This window comes from Camelus dromedarius, chromosome 18, assembly GCF_036321535.1.
Source record: "Camelus dromedarius isolate mCamDro1 chromosome 18, mCamDro1.pat, whole genome shotgun sequence".
In the NCBI taxonomy this organism is placed as follows: Eukaryota; Metazoa; Chordata; class Mammalia; order Artiodactyla; family Camelidae; genus Camelus; species Camelus dromedarius.
The window spans coordinates 16,662,710-16,680,417 of record NC_087453.1 but is presented as its reverse complement, the minus strand read 5'-3'; the positions used below and the strand labels follow the sequence as shown (position 1 = coordinate 16,680,417).

General features: G+C 43.6%; 1 protein-coding gene across 5 annotated transcripts in view; it reads left to right on the top strand.

The window, feature by feature from the left end:
* The window catches only part of DHX35 (DEAH-box helicase 35), a 62,872-nt gene that overhangs the window by 33,302 nt on the left and 11,862 nt on the right, over positions 1-17,708 (top strand). For all 5 annotated transcript variants that reach the window (XR_010376623.1, XM_064475689.1, XM_064475688.1 and 2 more), the window contains 8 exons: positions 653-765; positions 1,853-1,949; positions 2,821-2,979; positions 4,824-5,034; positions 9,163-9,287; positions 12,785-12,839; positions 15,671-15,766; positions 16,073-16,167. Coding sequence is in view for 4 of the 5 variants with exons in the window: in XM_064475689.1 (XP_064331759.1) it covers positions 653-765; positions 1,853-1,949; positions 2,821-2,979; positions 4,824-5,034; positions 9,163-9,287; positions 12,785-12,839; positions 15,671-15,766; positions 16,073-16,167 (951 nt within the window). In the remaining variant the exon portion in view is untranslated. The remainder of the gene's footprint in view (positions 1-652; positions 766-1,852; positions 1,950-2,820; positions 2,980-4,823; positions 5,035-9,162; positions 9,288-12,784; positions 12,840-15,670; positions 15,767-16,072; positions 16,168-17,708) is intronic.

Here is a 17,708-nt window from a genome sequence, read left to right as displayed (position 1 = left end):
AAGTGAATAATTGGTGATCCTCCCCATGCAAAACATGTGCTACCTCCTGTAGGGCATGTACAGATGGAGAGGACCCCATCCCTGCCATCAAGTGACCTGAAATCTACTGGGAGAATTTGAGTCAATACAGTTCTGCAGCTATGGTACCAGGAGCGTACCTGCTGCTCATAGACGTACAAGTTTCCTTTATAAACTGACAACTTGTGTGATCAGAGCTGTGCTTTCCAGATCAGAACTACGCACCAACTTGATTTAACTTGTATTTTAACTTGAATCACGCTTTTTGACCTAATTTTCAGTTGAATAAAATACAGGAGGGGTGTGGGATAGGGTAAGTATACCACAGCTTCATGTTGACTCAGATACACTGCTAAATGCAGTTTGAAAGTGTAACCTTTATTATTTCCATTAAATCTTCCATAAAGAGTCCATCACTGAGATGTGATTCTCCACAATCGCAGTAATAAAAATATGATTTTTAATGATTATTTGTAGCTCCTAGTCTGTATTATAGGTATCCAGTCCCTACTCCCTATCCTCTGCTCTTCCAGTTTTGTATCATTTTCTTTCTTTCCATGAATTACTGTGGACCTTTTTTGTTGTTGTTTTTGAGAGGAATGAAGAATTGATTCTTTTTTTTTTTTTCTTTTAGAAATTTCGGGATTTCTTTAATCAAAATGACACCAGTGACCCAACCAGGGATACGTGTGTGATCCTTACAGTGGAAGGGCGAACGTTTCCAGTGGACATCTTTTATCTGCAAAGGTTTGATGACGCTTGGATCTTTAACAAGGGCAGTTAGACAAGGAGGCCTGTTCTGTGGAACGAGAAGCAACTGCACCTGCTCACAGCTCCAAGGGCGATGTGCCAGGCTGGTGAGGAGGGACGTGTTTTGTCCTTCCTGTCCTTGATAGGGTGTTCTGGAACTCTGCTCAGTATCACTGCTGAATTTAAACTCCCCATACTGACAGTGCAGGTTTCTATCAATCTGTGGTCAGCAGCTCAGCTGGAAAGAGCAAACTGCTAACAAGGTCACAGGGAAGAGGGCTCTTTAGTTTTCAGAACTGGGCTTTCCAAGACTGTCAGCTGGGGCAGTGTTGGTGATTTGAATCATTTGGTTCTCAGTTCTACATCTTGGCAAGACCTGGTTTTCATTTCTGGGAGGAGCCTCCCCAGACAGGGGCCGGGGGGTCATCCTAGTTCCTGTGCCCAGTCATTGGACAAAGACCAGGAGCTTGGGCCAGTGGTGGATAAATCCAGAGAGTTGTGGGCTTGACTTCTGAGTCGTTCTGGCAGGACAGGACACCCATCAGCTCCACCTACCCATCTCAGACATGCTGCCAGGGGTCAGGAGGGGAACTGGAAAGAGTGTGGGATCAGCACTGGGACCATAGCCCCCAGTTTCACTGGCCAGGCATCTTTGCATGCTAAAGATAACACACCTAGTGGGGAAGGTATAGCTCAGTGGTAGAGTGCAAAGCTTAGCATGCACGAGCTCCCGGGTTCAATCCCTGGTCCCTCCGTTAAAAATAATAAATAGATGAATAAATAAACCTAACTACCCCGCCCCAAAAAAGATAACACATCTATTTGCACGGGTTTATTGCTTTTATGTCTCAGCCAATGAAGCCAAAAATCATAGTTTATGTGTGATTATGGATTGTTTTTGAATGCTGCATTTAAAAAAAGAAAAAAAAAGAATGAATATTTATTTTAATTGTTCCTGTACTGATTATCTGCTGGGCAGGCCCAAACTACCTTTCACAAGGCTTCGCTGCCAGATTGTTAGGGTAACTGACTTATAATTAAAGAGCACGTTCTAGCGATGAATTTATCTCATGCATCTTTTCAGTCCTGTTCCAGATTATATCAAATCAGCTGTAGAAACTGTGATGAAAATTCACCAGACAGAGGGAGATGGAGACATACTAGCATTTCTTACTGGCCAGGTAATTCCATTGGACCTTTTCTCTGATGAACAGACACGTTAAGACAGCACCAAAATTTGTACAGAGGCCTGTTACTTTATTAGCCATTGATTTCGTGTTTTATTGTACTTTGTGATTACTTAATTGCATAAAAAATTGTTTAGTTTGATGTCATTCTTCTAGTGACTCAATTGCCAGAGAGTCATTAGCTCCTGCCCGTTCTGTCTGCAGAGGGTTAAATGTATTTTAAATTTATTAGCTAATTCCAAAGTAAATTAGGAAGTTGGGTCAATGGGCCATTTTGATACCAGAGTTGAACGTTGCATCAGGTGAATTTGTGCGTCCGTGTTGCTGCTGCATCCCCTTCTCCCGGTGACGCCTTTGCAGCTCGTCCTGGGGGGACAAGTAGGCACATCACTGGGAGAACACAGCCCAAAGGCTCACTCAAGGTTGTAGCTCTGTTCAGAATTACCCTCTAGCTGTAATCATTTCCACTGTCAAACATTTTCCATTGTTCAGTAATCTTTTCTAGGGAAGACTTACAGCGATTTTATATGCCACAGCTTGTCCATATGTACGCCACGCTGTTTGACACAGTGCGTTAAAAAAGCTCAGTAAAATAGTCATTGTTTTATTGGGGATTCTTCTATTGACTGCAGATAGTATAGATTTCAATAATTAACCTGACTGTTGCGAATTTTCACCCCACTGACACCGTTGTTTGTTAGCATTTGATTAAATACCACCCCTATGTGGAACGTGATGGCTCTGAAAGTCATGAGTCTGACCACACTTAAAACCCTGATCCCAGCTTTCATCTTCTTGCCGTATGGTAAAATGACATGCTTCAATTTGGTCTTGGTTTCTTTGGTTCCTGGGTCAATGTTTTTAGGAAGAGGTGGAAACTGTCGTGTCTATGCTGATCGAGCAGGCTCGAGCACTGGGTCGGACTGGGATGAAGAGACACCTCCGGGTTCTCCCCATGTATGCAGGACTGCCTTCCTTTGAGCAGATGAAGGTGTTTGAAAGGGTGTCACGCAGTGTCAGAAAGGTGAGACTAACCCCAAGGGCTGAGGGTGTTTGCAGCCGTCCGTAATCATGTTGGTGTCCCTTTGCCATCTGCTGGAAAGATGTATTTTAAATTGAAGTAAAACTTGCTAAATAGGAAGGTTTCTTTGAGGATTTTAGGCCCATGTTTCTATGCAGCAGATCTAGAAGCATGCCATAAATAATGAGTTGCAAAGATTTCTAAACCTGCCCCACAGAAGGTTCGGTAATTGTCAGAGTAGATAACTTCTCTGCTTCCTTTCTTCATGTCTCATGTTTCTCCATCACACAGCATGACCTTGGCTTAAAGGACTGTCTTGATGGGTAATCATAATCAGTCAGGAGCTTTAGATTAGTTACTGCAAAATGGTTGCTAAACCATTTGTTTTAAGCATCAGTTTGCCTAGAGAGCCGGGTTTAAGTCAGTTACTTCAAGGTGTGGCTTAAAAATATTTAACCTTGAAACTGGAGTGGGGAAAGGCTTGGGGAGAAGCATCGGTTTGAAGGAACCAGTTGGCAGCGAGTCTGATTCCTGTTCAGGGTCTCCTTGGGCCTTGCTCTGCTTTCCCTCCTGTGACCCGAAGTTGGCTCAGAGTGGCTGTTTATTTGCAGGTGGCAGAGAAAACAGCAGGTGAGGGATGGCCTCCTGGCCATTGGGCTGGAGCAACTCAAGTCTGTCCCGTCAAACATGAGCTGCAGCCAGTGGTCAAGAGGCCTGGATTCTGTGCCTGACTCACCAGAAGCCCTGGGATGAGTTACTCAACCCCGAGGCTCAGTTTTCTCAGCTGTAAACATGAATAAGAGTAACTTGTAGATGGCTGGTTTTATAGCATAAACTCCTGACTCTCCTCTACATAAAAATGGTAGGAAGATTTTTATGAAATGATTGATGTGAATGTTCTCGGAAAATGTTCTAAGTGCCATTTATGTCTCCTGCTGCTTCACACCCTCCAGGGGCAGCGCCTGGTGCCTGTGGAACAAAATGCAGACCCAGAGACCGTGCATGATCTGGTCCCTGCCTCCCTCTTAATCTTATCTTGTTTTTTACTCTGGTCTCTGGCCACATTGGCGGTTTCTCCTTCCTCTGCCTGGATCTCTAAAGGATTGGCTGCCGCTTGTTACTCAGGTCTCAGCCTGAAATCGTCTTTTAGAGAGGCTTTCCCTGGCTATCTAATCTGAAGTAGCAGGCTCCGCTATTATAATATTACATATAATGTATACACTGAGCACTCCATAATATTTAAATATTTCCCTGTTGCATTTCCTTCCTAGTATTTGTCACTCTGGTTAATGTTCAGTACTTCCCCACCCAGACACTCACACTGGAATGTAGACTCTGGGAGAGCAGGGAGCTTGTCTTGTTCATCATACATTCCTGGCACCTTGAAGAGGCCCTGGCAAAGTGCAGACCCTCAGAAAACGGTTAGAATGGGAGCAAATAAATGACTAGACACGTCCAAGGTGGTGATTTACTGAATTGTGCAAAAGGTAAAAACTGACATTTGTTGAATCTTTATTCTGGGCCAAGTACCAAGATCTAATCACTTCAGGCATATTTCACATTTAATCTTCTCAAGAACCCAGGAGAGGGTAAACATCATTGTGTAGATGAGCAGTCATGCTCAGGAGGTTAAGTAACTTGTCCAAGGCCCCACGCTTAGGGAGAAGCCAAACCCCAGGTGCTCTGACCCTAAACTCATCATGTTCTATCCAGCATACCAAACTGCCTCTCACAGATGCTACACTGTCGGAAATATCTTTAAGTCTTTTAGGATTTTGATTCGTTTACTCAAAGTGAAGAGAAACAAATAACTGTTATCCTTGCTCTCCTTTCTATGGGGAACCTAGGTGATAGTGGCCACCAACGTGGCAGAAACCTCCATCACAATCAGCGGGATTGTGTATGTGATTGACTGTGGTTTCGTGAAACTCCGAGCCTACAACCCTAGGACAGCTATTGAGTGCTTGGTGGTGGTCCCAGTGTCCCAGGCATCAGCCAACCAGCGAGCAGGACGTGGTGGCCGCAGCCGCTCAGGAAAATGTTACCGCCTTTATACAGGTAAGTGTGGCTTTCTCATAGTCAGCCTGTGCGTCGGAGAATATAACAAATATCCACCTGTAATGGACAGAACTTTGCATAAGATCCAGACTTCCCTCACGAGGCCCTCTGTCATCACCCCCACACCCCCAACCTTCCTCACTCCAAATGCGGCACTTCTTTGCAACTGCTCCCCACTGGCCAAAGCTGGACCATGAATTACCAATCATTTGCCATCCCCTTTCTGACTTAATGTCGTGGCCTCAGCCTGTCTGTAGCCACGTGACGTGTAGCTAGGGCCCTGCGGCTCAGGTCCTGTCTTTATTACCTTTCCCTTAGCTTCATGTGCTGTTTTCTTGTTCTGGGATCCCTGAATCCTGTGCGGCCTCACATTGGGTTCCATCTCTACCCCTGGTTCAGAGCATCTCTGCCGAGCTGAAGTGGCTGGATCTATCCTGAGACTCACTGATAGAAAGCAGTTAATTGGTCAGTTCCTGCTCTGTGCCATGCACTGTGCTAGGCTCCAGGGGAATCAGATGAGATTATAATAAAGACTGTCCCAGCCTTTAAGGAGCTTTCTCTCCAGCTAGACGACAGCCTTACCTACAGAAATGATGTCCTCAGAGCTGCTTTTTCCCTCTTTGTACTTCTCTTTTATGGGCTATAGTATCAAGGTTTCTCTCAATGATCCACACTTATTTTTCAAGTCATTTTTAATTCCTTCCTCTGTCCAGTACCCATCTGCAGTCACTTACCAGATCCAGAGCTTTTACCCTTTACTACTTCTTTCCTTTCTGGTGATTGTTGTCTTTGTTCAGTCCTTGACATCATTCATTCTTGTAGCAAATGTTTACAGAGCTCTTGCTCTGTGCCAGGCATGGAGCCAGGGCTTAGAGATCTAGGGCTGACAGCCCTGGGTGGAGGCAGACTCACACACAGATCGGCATATTATGGTGTCTCTGTAATGGGTCTGAGCTTTGGAAGCAGAGAGCTGGAGTTACTGTGCTGGAGAGGGCACTACACTCAATATTTGAGCCCGATCTCATTGGCAGCCCAGTAGTTAATCCAGGTGAAGGGATGTACCAGTACTTGGAGGCGAGGAAGAGGGTAAGGAGGATTCATGGGAGGGAGCGAGAAGGCAGAGCCTGAAGCCAGGGAGGTAAGGGTCTTCCCCTGAAGGTGCTAAGAAGAACGAGTAAAGTGGAAGGAGGAGAACCAGACCTAAAAGGCGAACTGAAATATGGGGGGAGGAAGTGTTGAGAAACTTAAAAAAAAATTATTGAGGTGAAATTCACATAACGTGAAATTAACCATTTTGACTTGAACAGCTCAGTGACATTTATTATGTTCACACACAGTGTGTGGCCATCACCTTTATCTAGTTTCAAAACATTTTCACCCCTCCAGAGGAACCTTTTGCCCATTAAACAGTTTCTCTCCATTTCTCCCTGCCCCTGGAAACCACTAATCATTGTTCTGTCTCTTTGGATTGACAGTTGGCCCTCTGTATCTGCAGGTTCAAAATATTTTTTAAAATTCCAAAAAGCAAAGCTTAAATTTGCTTGCACACCAGCAACTATTTATGTACCACTTATAGTATATTTACAACAATTTACACAGTATTTACATTGTAGTAGGTACTATAATTAATCTAGAGATGATTTAAAGTATGTGGGAGGGTATATGTAGGTTACATGCAAATACCATGCCATTTTATATAAGGGACTTGAGCATCCTCGGATTTTGGTATCTGTAATAGGGGAGAGGGGTGTTCTGGAACCAACCTCCCATGGATACCAAGGGATGATTGTTTCTGTTTTGGATATTTCATATAATAAGATGTTTTGTGTCTAGTTTCTTTAATTTAACATAATGCTTTCCAGGTTCATTTACATTATATCAGTACTTTGTTCCTTTTTATTGCTGAATAATATTCCATTGTATGGATGTACCGTCATTTGTTTATCTGTTCATTAGTTGATGGTTGTTTCCACCTTTTGGCTATTGTGAATAGTGCTGCCATGAACCTGCATGTACATGTACTTGTTTGAGTACCTGTTTTTAATTCTTCTGGATATACACCTGGGAGTGGAATTGCAGAGTCATGTGGTAATTCTTTGTTTAACTTGAGGAACTCAAGTTACTTTTAAAGAGGAAATGGCCAGCATCATCTCATACTCCAAAGAAATCAAACAGTAGACTGGACTAAAGATAGGCAGGTGGATTAGGTTAAAAGGTCACTGGCTCCCTCAGCATGAGCAGTTTTAGTGGAGGTGGGTTTAGGGAGAGGCCACCTGACAGTAGTGGGGTCCAGCCTCTAGGCTGTCTCTGCTAACCTGCTTCCAGATGAGCTCTCAGAGGATGCAGCCCTGAGCAGGGTGCTACCTGTTCACTAAGTTTCCCAGAACCTTACAGGACTTTTTCTAGCTTGTCTTCTCCTGCTGTCCACCGACACCTACCCTGCACTGCATCCCTGCTGAACTACACGCTTCTTGGACATACCTGCTGTTTTCCCACATCTACCTCTCATACCATTGACACCTTTCTTTGGTATCTTTCCCTTTCCTCTGCCCAACAGATGCTCCTTATCCTTTAAATTGTCTCAAATGGCAGTGCCCTTAAATGCCTTCTTCCACCAGCTGTCCTCCCTCCCTCCCTGAGCCTCCAGTTCTCTGGGAGGACCCCTCAACGGGACCTAGCCTGTTCCTCATCTTGGTCCCAGGCCCCTTCATATCACTGAAGCTTCTCAAAAGCTGTTGGCCTATAGTCCTTGCAGTTCTTGGCCTAATGTCCTGTGTGCTCGAGTCCTCAGTAGACTTTGAGTGTCACTGAACTCTTAGGAAGCACCTGCTTCCTGTCGTCTTCTCAGCAGGATTGTCCTCTTAGCTGGTAACTTTGCTGCTTCTCCCTTGGTCAGCAGTGTGCTTGGAGAGTGTAGTTATCCTACCAAAAAGCTATCCCCAAGTGCTCTTGAAACTCAAAGGGAATATCCCATGTGGAACTTCCTGCTGTTGCCTCTTACCCAGAACCTTCCAGTTGGACCCATGCATTTGGCAATTTGTATCAATCAATCCACCAAATATTTATTGTCTATTTTCTCAAAGAAAACCTTTTTGAAGTCCTTAAGTGATAGTGCTATTTCTTCAAGGCACCTTTTGTTTTGTTCTGATTTTTTTTCTAGTTAACTGAAGATTTATGATCTGAATGGAAGTTGGGCCACCCTTGTGTAAAAGGAGGGTGTGCACAGTTGAAGTGTTGACTGATGTGGGAGGATTTTGTATGTAATCCTTCTGCATGTAATCATAAGCTTTCTAAATATACACAAGAAGGATTTCATCTCTTCCTCCCTCTTTTTTTTCCCCCACCCTTTTACCTAGCTTTTATAAAAAGGCCTCCCAGAGTCTCCTGCCCTCCTGTCCCCCTCTCCTCCCCCTCCTCACCTTGGCACTTCTGAGCCTTGCGGTGCTTTTTCCTGTTTGAGGTCACCTTTTATTCCTGGTGGTGCATGTAATCATTCAGTAATCTTTGGGGGCAGCATCAGATTCTGGGTGTGATGTATGTCTGCCTGGCTCATTGATTTAAAAAATTAGATTTGGACAGTTTTTGCTCTGTATACAATTTTTTTTTTTTTAATGGAGGTACTGGGGATTGAACCCAGGACCTCGTGCATTCTAAGCATGTGCTCTACCCTCCTCCCCCAGTTCGGTCATTTTTTATATTCTGGTGATGCTCTGGTTGTGTTTGGGTTATATTTGGTTGTTCATTTTGAAATTGTTCTTTGCTTTTATGTGCAGTTCTTGCTTCCTTGACTTACTCCGTCCCAAGCAGAGGGAGTGGTAACTGAGCGTCCACAGTGATTCAGTAAATAACCTGTTGCTTTGATTCGATGTTTTGCTAACAAAAAGCACATTTAAAAAAGCAATCTAAAGTAAAAGGGCAAACTTTTATAAAGAGATACTGTCCAAATATATTTATCTAAGGTATTTAAAAAATAGAATGATCTTTCCTCAAAGTGAGACAACTGAATGTGGCAGTATCATATGCATCTGAGCCCAGACTCCTAGAGCCTCTTGGTAGACTTAGAGAAGGACCGTGATTGCATGTGATTGGGACATTTGATCCCAAATAGTTCTGACTTCCTATCCACAGAGGAGGCCTTTGAGAAGCTGCCTCAGTCCACCGTTCCGGAGATGCAGCGGAGCAACCTGGCACCCGTCGTCCTGCAGCTGAAAGCGCTGGGAATCGACAACGTCCTCAGGTTCCACTTCATGTCGGTGAGTCCTGCCTTCTGTCTGCGGCATCGGGGGGGGGGGGGGGGCGGCCAGAGCGCTCCCCGTTGTTACAGAGCGTGTCACCTTTATGGTTTTTTTCAGTTAGCTTATGTGTTGTGTGCAGGGTACAGGGGAATACAGCCAGATAAGGCAGACACAGTTTCTCTTCCTGTTTGCTGGGGGAGAGAGACAAGTCAGTGGGTAATTACAGTGTGTGTGCCCAGTGCTCGGAGAGACAGAGGGACGGCCTGCAGCCCAGTCAGTCACATCTGAGGCAAGGCCTGAAACCCCAGTAGGATCCCGGCAGGTCAGGAGGGGTGCAGTGACCCGGGATAGCCAGCCTGTGTGTAGGCCTAGATGCAGAAGTGTCACGACTCAGGGGAGCCAAGAGGGCCTTGGTGGAGCTGCAGGGAAGATCCTTGTGGCCGACTGCATTTCTGATCAGGTCCTAAGGCCGGTCTCCAGGAGTGGCATTATTGGGTCAAAGGGCCATAGTCATGTCGTAGGTCCTTGTTACAAGGCCACTCTGCTTCACAGGTATAAACTCCAGTGGTGCATGAATGCCCGACTCACTGTGCCCCCATCATGCCTTGTCATTTTCTTTCGGGGTTTGCTAATTTGATTGGGGGAGGGGGAAGGAGGAGAAATATTATCTGTATCTTATCCTTTTTGATTTCTCGTAAGAAAGTTTTTTAAAAAAATTATTGGGTACTTTATATCTCTTCTGAATGGTTAAGCCATTTAGCTGTTAGAATTAGTGTTTATTAGTCATTTTTAGAAGTCCTTTAACTTTAAAGACATTAATTTTTGTCTATTTACTGTTTGTTTATTTGTTGGCTTTTTTTTAACGTACAGACAGACATGCTAAACTTTTCCACAGTAAAATCTTTTTCTTTGCCTCTGATTTCTTCTGTTACTCTTGTGCTTTTGAAGCATTTCCCCAGAGGGAGGTCAGTTAATGTTCATTCATGTTTTCTTCTTGAATTTTTATGATTTGAAGACTTGCATTTTAACTGTTTATTCTGTCCCAGCTGTATTGGTATATGATGTGTGTAACTAGTCTGGATTCTTGGATAATAAAGCCCCTAATGTTGTATGTCATGACACACTAAGCAAATGAAAGAATAGTGTGTCAAACTGTCATCCTCTCTTTCAAAGAAAACAGTGATGTATGTTACCATAAGTATGGGGAAAATACGCTCTTGGATTATTGATGTAGGTACAAGAAATTACACAGAACAGATGAACATTTATGCAAATTGAAAGCTTAGGAAAAGCTCCACGTCTCCGATTAAAGGAAAACATAACGGCAAAAATGACAGATCAACGTCTCAAAAACTACAAAAGAGTTTTCAGACATCTTTTAGAGTAAATCAAATGTCCACTGAAGGCAAAACTAAAGGAAAGGAAGCAGCATGAATAGTGACGTGTTACAGAACATGTTCGGCTTCTCCAGGAGAGATGAGTGCAGATTGAGAGAGCGGCACCACTTTACGGTAATTGAATGAGCAAACATAAAGAAAAGCGATAAACCCCGAAGCAGACACAGTTTGGGGAAAGTGGTTTTATATTCTGTTTCCGTCCTCATGGAGGGCTTCTGACATTCTATGAGCTGTAGAAACACCTGGTATTTCTTCTCAGGGGAATTTCTCCTGAAAAAAAAAATAATTCAGAAGAAGAAAAGAACTCACATGTAGAATAATGTTTATAGTATCATTTTATATTAAATTTAAAAAGATAATAATGGGAATGATAAACTTTTGGACAACTGAGAAATGAGGAAAATATATCTAAATTTATCTTCATATATTCCCTTCTGGTTATTTTCCCCTGAAATTTTTTTTTTAACAGTTAATATCGCAGGATACATGTCATTTTGTATATTTAGCTGTGTTGATTATAGTAGCAAAGAGCTGAAAACAACTTGAATGTCCAGTAGTAAGAAAAATTGCTGATTTTACAGAGTATGACCTTGCTGGAATAATGTGCTGCTATCCCAAGTAATCACTGTGAAGTGTCTGTAGGTACGAGAAACAATGGAAGCAGAAAACCATACAGTGAGGAAAACAAACTAAAATTATACACATGCAGTCCTTCCAACTACATTAAAACAATGTGTGCATATGATCCCGAATCAGATGAGACCATAGAGGAAGAACAGTAAACGTGTTTAGGTGAAAATACTCTGGATGTGACTGGGGTCAGGGGACGGGTCAAGTTTGGGTTTATTTTGATTAATGATAAATTCACAGAGCAGAATTTGTAGGGCTTGGTGATTGACTGGAAGTAGGGCCAAGGATTGAAAAGAGTCAAGAGTTTTGACTTTTTGCTCTGTTCTTTTTGTTTTGCTTGTTTGTCAGTTTTGTTCTGTAATTATTCAGATCCCCATTCAGTGCTTGAGCCATCCCTGTTAGTCATGTAATCTCAGTGTAATAAAGGTCCCAGCGGGATGAACTTCTTCATTTAGGTGCTGTGTATGTTGCCTCTTTGTAAAGTAGGATATCGTGGGCACCGAGGAAGGGCCGGTGAATCAGTTACATGATTTAGTCAGCAGTGATTTATTGACTATCCCGTGTGTAGTGAATCAGGTCTAGTCCCTACACTCATCAGCGTGTGCGCGCAGTCGGCACAGCTTTTGAAAGGACAGCTTTGTTCCGTGGCCGTCAGTGGGTGGGGTAGAGTGGGAAGAATGAGAATTTAGTTCAGCCTCCGGCTTTGCCACCACCTGACTGCCTCCATGAACCTGTGTGAATGTCTTATTTACTGTTACTCACTTTCCTCATCTGTAAAACAGTGTGATACTTCAAATACATTTGTTGTGAATGCACTTAGGAAGAAAAACTATACAGTTTGCAAAGGGACTGTAATTTTATTATGTGGCTTATAGGTGAAATAATTTAGAAGAAAACAGCAATGATGCTTGGCACTAGTTAGTAGATGCTTAGTAAAGATTCATGAAAGGAGAGACACAGTAAGAATTCAGAGAATCAGACTGAAGGGGACAAGATCAGCTTTGCTTAACTTCAGATTGTCTCGCAGTCTCTATTCTTTTCAGAAATTCAGATTCAACTTCTGTCTGTTACCCCTACAGGCAGGGCTCTGGGTGATGCAGAGATGAATCAGTGCTGCAGTATCCGTCAGCCCTGCAGCATCTGCAGTATCGTGCAGCTTCTTAGGAAGTTGAAGCTGTGAAGTAAAAATTAGAAATGTGTGATGAGAGTTTAGGGAAAGCAAGGAGATTATTTCAAGGTAGGGACCCCTCACTTCTGATGGAGGGGAGCAAGAGGGAAAGCTTCAAAGGAAGTGCTTAATCAAGCTGAGGTTAAAGACCACGTAGGACCAAGGATGCTGGGAGGGAGAGGAAGGGCCTTTCAAGGGGCTTGGAGGTTGGGAAGTATGGGGCATTTTAGGGGGAAGAGCGGATATGAGCAGGAAGTAGTCACACTGTTATGGCTGTTACCTGATGAAATTAATTAGGAGGCTTTTTATGTTTTTTACAGCCCCCTCCGGCACAGTCGATGGTTCAGGCGTTGGAGTTACTCTATGCTTTGGGAGGTACACCATCTCTTATTACATGTTTTCTTATCTGTTTGTTACTATGTGATATTAGACAGGCTGTATTCACCCGAGGGCTCTTAGTATCTTCAGGGGTGGGATTGGTTCTCCCCATGTATATAATCCTCTTCCTGACACATGAGCTTATAGAAATAAGGTGGGGCCATGATTAGATCATGGAGTCCAGTAGTGACAATGAATTTACAAAGCACGTCAATACAGCAAAAGCTGTTAATTACCCTGACCGCAGCTACACTCCTAAGAGACATCCGCAAGATTCTCTACCAGTATTTCAGGTGGTGTGACCTCTCTGGACCTTTTTCTCTGTCCCTCCACCCAATTCTGAAACCTGGCTCAGCATTCTCTGCCTAACCCCTCTTCCTCCATTCCTGGAGTTCCCTGTGGAGGACTGGGTGGAAGACTAGCCCGTGGTAGTGCTGGGGCAAGGAAACACCGTATAACAGAGGAACTTCTATTCTCTTGTTTGAAAATGTGGTATTTCCCTTAAGATAGAGAAATCTGTGGCCTAAATTCACCTCTTCAGGAAGTATGTGTCTTTTCTGTGAATGTGGCCTCGGTGAATATAATGTCTTTTTCTGTTGTTCATAACATCTTTATGAGGTATAATTCATATACCATACAGTTCAACCATTTAAAGTGTACAATTCAGTGTTCTTTAGTATATTCACAGGGTTGTGCCCATCGCTACAAGTTTAGAACACTTTTATCACCCCAAAAAGAAACCCTGAACCATTACATTCACTCCCCATTCCCTCTCCTCTCATGCCCCCAGCCTAGGCAACCGCTGATCTGCTTTCTGTCTGTGTAGATTTGTCTATTCTGTACATTTCAGATAAATGGAATCACATAATGTGTGGTCTTTTTGAGTGGCTTCTTTCATTCAGCATGTTTTCAAGATTTATCTATGTTGTAGCTTCATTTCTTTTTTTTACTGCTGAATAATATTCCATAGTGTCAATATACCACGTTATTCTTACCCATTTATCAGTTGATGGACACCTGGGTTGTCTCCCCTTTTTGACTCATATAAATAATGCTGCTGTAAGTATCCGTGTGCAGGTTTCTGGTGGATGTTCCTACCAGCATGTACGATGGTTCCAGTTTCCCCACACAGTAACAGGTCGCCAGTGCTTGTTATCTGTCTTTTCTATGGAAGCCATCCTTGGGGATATGACGTGGTATCTTGTGGTTTTGATTTGTATTTCCCTAATGACTGTTGATGTTGAGCACTTTTTCATATGCTTATTGGCCATTTGTGTATCATCTTTGGAGAAGTGTCTATTCAAATCCTTTGCCCATTTTTACTTGGGATATTGTCTTTTTATTATTGAGTTGAAGGAGTTCTTTATATATTTTGGATACATGTTTCTTATCAGATTTGTGATTTGTAAATATTTCTCCCATTTTGTGGGCTGGCTTTTCACTTCCTTGATGGTGTTGTTTGTAACACAAAAGTTTTAACTTTTTACATAATTCGATTTGTGTATTTTTTCTTTCATTGCTTGTGCTTTTGTTGTCTTTATCTAAGAAATCATTGCCTAATCCTTGGGCATGAAGAGCTCTCTTAGATTTTCCTTGAAGAGTTGCTATAGTTTTAGCTCTTACATTTAGTAGGTCTGGGATCCATTTTGAATTAATTTTTTTGTGTATGGTGAGGTAGAGGTCCTTCTTCATTCATTATATTTATGGTACTGTCCTGTGAAGGGATAGCCTGTTATTGATTTAAAAAATCTTCAGTGATTTAAGGGACCTTTGGGGTCTACATCAAGTCAGCCCAGGGTGAGCATGTGCCACAGTGGGTTTCTATCCCCTGTTTTCAAGCATGTAATCAGAACTTGAAAGCAATATTTCTTGAGATAATCTGCAATGAGCATTAGAGAACATTGACTACACAGAAGTTTTTCATTTGGACTGATTTTCCCCAAACGAATGAAATTTAAAATATTTTTAATTTTTCACTGCCCTGAATAAGCTGGAAAAGCTAGAGGGAAACACCCAACTTAATTTATTAGCTGAATTATCACCTTTTAAGAGATGATATCGGGACCGAAGAGAAGTGGCCTTTTCTGTCTTACTCTGAGCTCTGCAGCATGTGTTTTAATGGGAACAGTTTAAACCACAGTAAAACAGCAGTCTGTATCTTGGGAATCCAATACCTGGGAAATGGCTGATGGTAAAGAGGCAAGGAGGGACGTGGGGAATTGAAGGAGTCAGCCCCGTTCAGCAAACTGCCCAGGAGGTGACTGGATAAGCAGCCCTGGTTCTGGCACCAAAGAGCCAGCTGGGCACATGTTTAGGCATGTCAGAGGCTCGACCCGGAAAGAGGTCCAGAGTGACGGGGAGAGAGGAGCAGGAGAGGGGCAGAGGAGCAGGAGAGTGGGGGTCACAGAACGGAACCTGGGGAGGAGTGCTTCCAGGGAGCTGTGGTCAAAGGCTGCTGGAGACCCCAAGGAAAGTGCCTTTTGTGTTTGGCACTATCTGGTTGCTGAGCCCTTTGAAAGAGCAGTCTTTTGGGGGTAAGCAGCCCAGGAGAGGGTGGGAGCAGGAGGAGGCTGCGGGCCATTTCCTTATAATCAAGTCCTTGAATAGAAGCCATTAGAAGTATCAGTTTTGCAAAACGGAATATTCAACAGCTCTGAGGAGACCTTTTCTTGTATTCTTAAAGCACTCCGGGTCAGATTGAGGTTGGGAGTGCGTGATTCATCTGTTGGATACCTTTTTTTAGCATTTGTCATCTTTTATTCTCTCAACTGTATACTTTCAACACAGCAGTACGTGCCTTCTGATTTTTGCTGCTGTTCTTACGGCAGGTCTGGACAAAGACTGTCGCCTAACTGAACCGCTTGGCATGAGAATAGCAGAGTTTCCTTTGAATCCCATGTTTGCAAAAATGCTGCTTGAATCAGGTAGGTGGAGACCAGCAGTTCTCGTTGACTTTATTTTGTCAGGGGAGTTGTTTCTCAAATTCTGTGCTCCCAGGGAAGAGGGCATGATACAGTTCAAGGGGTAAAGGAGCTTTCATCTAAAGCTGTCTGGTTGGGGGCTTGTTGCCAACTTGTGATTCAGTTATCAGCGTCATTCATTAATTCAGTAAACACTTTTGATTGTTTCCGATGGGTCGAGTACTGATGTAAGGAAAAGAACAGAAAATGTCCTTTACTTCTCTTTGACACATTGTATGCTTGAAATCAAACATGCTTTTTGTTTTATAGGAAATTTTGGCTGTTCTCAGGAAATTCTAAGCATTGCAGCCATGATGCAGATCCAGAATGTCTTTGTGGTCCCCTCAAACCAGAAGTCTCAGGCTGTGAGTCCGACTCCTCCCCCCAGCTGTTATCATATGAGTCTCGAGTCTCGTTCATCTTGGGCTTTCCTTTGTTAAACTGCCCAGGGACTGCTCGGGACGGAGCAGCTTACACTCTGAGTGTTAACTGTGTGCCTGACACTGTGCCACACATTTCACCTGCATCACTTCGTTTTGTCTTCACTGTAGACCTGGGAGGTAGGTGCTACTATAATCATTTTTAGAGGTGGAGGCACAGAAAGGTTAGGTAACTTATTCATGGCTGCACAGCTGAAATTGGTTGGAGTTGCCTTTCACAGTCCAGAAGCCCTAAATCATCTTAACCATTGTCCTATTGACTTTCCCATAAGATAGGTTTTTTTGTTTTGTTTTGTTTTGTTTTGTTTTTAACTAAGGCTGCTCTGGGAGCGACCCTGGTGGGCACATTAGTGACGTAAGGAGTCAGTGCCCGGCACAGCCAGGTTGCTGACAGGGCCCTACCAAAGGTCCAGGCATCAGTAACGACCCAAAGAGCGAACCCTGGAAAGAATGAACCCCGGGGAGGTGAGGCGTCCTGATGGAAGGAGGTCCAAGATGAGCGAGTCGGTTCCTGCCGGAAGGGTCAGGGAAGCAGAAGCAGAAGGTGAATGAGCAGGGAGGAGAGAGACTTTCTTACCGACTGTTAGCATCTTCCCTGACAGCTGTATGACTAGAGGTTACAGAGTTTTTGTGTTGTTTGTTTGCCTTTCCATTAGCCTTTTTAATAGTCTTCCCTCAGGACAGGCAAACTGATTTTTAAGATGAGGAAGGTGAAGTTCTGACCACTCTGTCTAGAGTCACAACATACCCACCCCCACCCCGTTATTTCTCTCCCCTGGCACTTCTTACCACCTAAAGGACTGTGTATTTTGCTTATTTATCTTGTTTGCTGTTTTTCTCCCACCACTGTTTTAGTCACTGTTACAGTCCAGATGCATAGAACAGTGCCTGGCCTGTGGTAGGTGCTCAGGAAATACCTGTTACTGAGTGAATGGAAGGAGAGGAGGATTGATTATGTGGTATTTGATGCAAGGAGAAAATTCTGAAGTCAGTAAGTCTATTTGTGTACTTGTGTATAGACTGGATCTGTGGCTCCTTGATCCCATGGGAGCAGATGTCATTGTCCAGGATCTCAGATTCCTAGTGGTAGCTTAGTGATAGAGAGTGTCTTCCATGCTCCAGACAGTCGGCCCCCTGCCCTCCTGGAGTTCACATTCTGTTAGGGGCTGGGGGGAGTTCTCAAAGAGACGCTATTGTCTGGATAGAGGAAGAGAGAGACGGAACACTGCCACTTACCTAGTACCTGTGCCAGGTTCCAGAAAAGGGGGTTATCTTCATCCCCCCGCGGTCTTGATAGTTGGGTTTAAAATCCCAGTTTACAGATAAGGCCATTGAGGCCGAGAAAGGTTAAATGCCCAATATGAGATCTTTCGAGAAATGACACAGCCAGAATGATGCAAACCAAGTCTTTCTGACTCTACAAGCTGTTCATCGTGTGGTGTCGCCTCCTGGGACAAGAAGCTCAC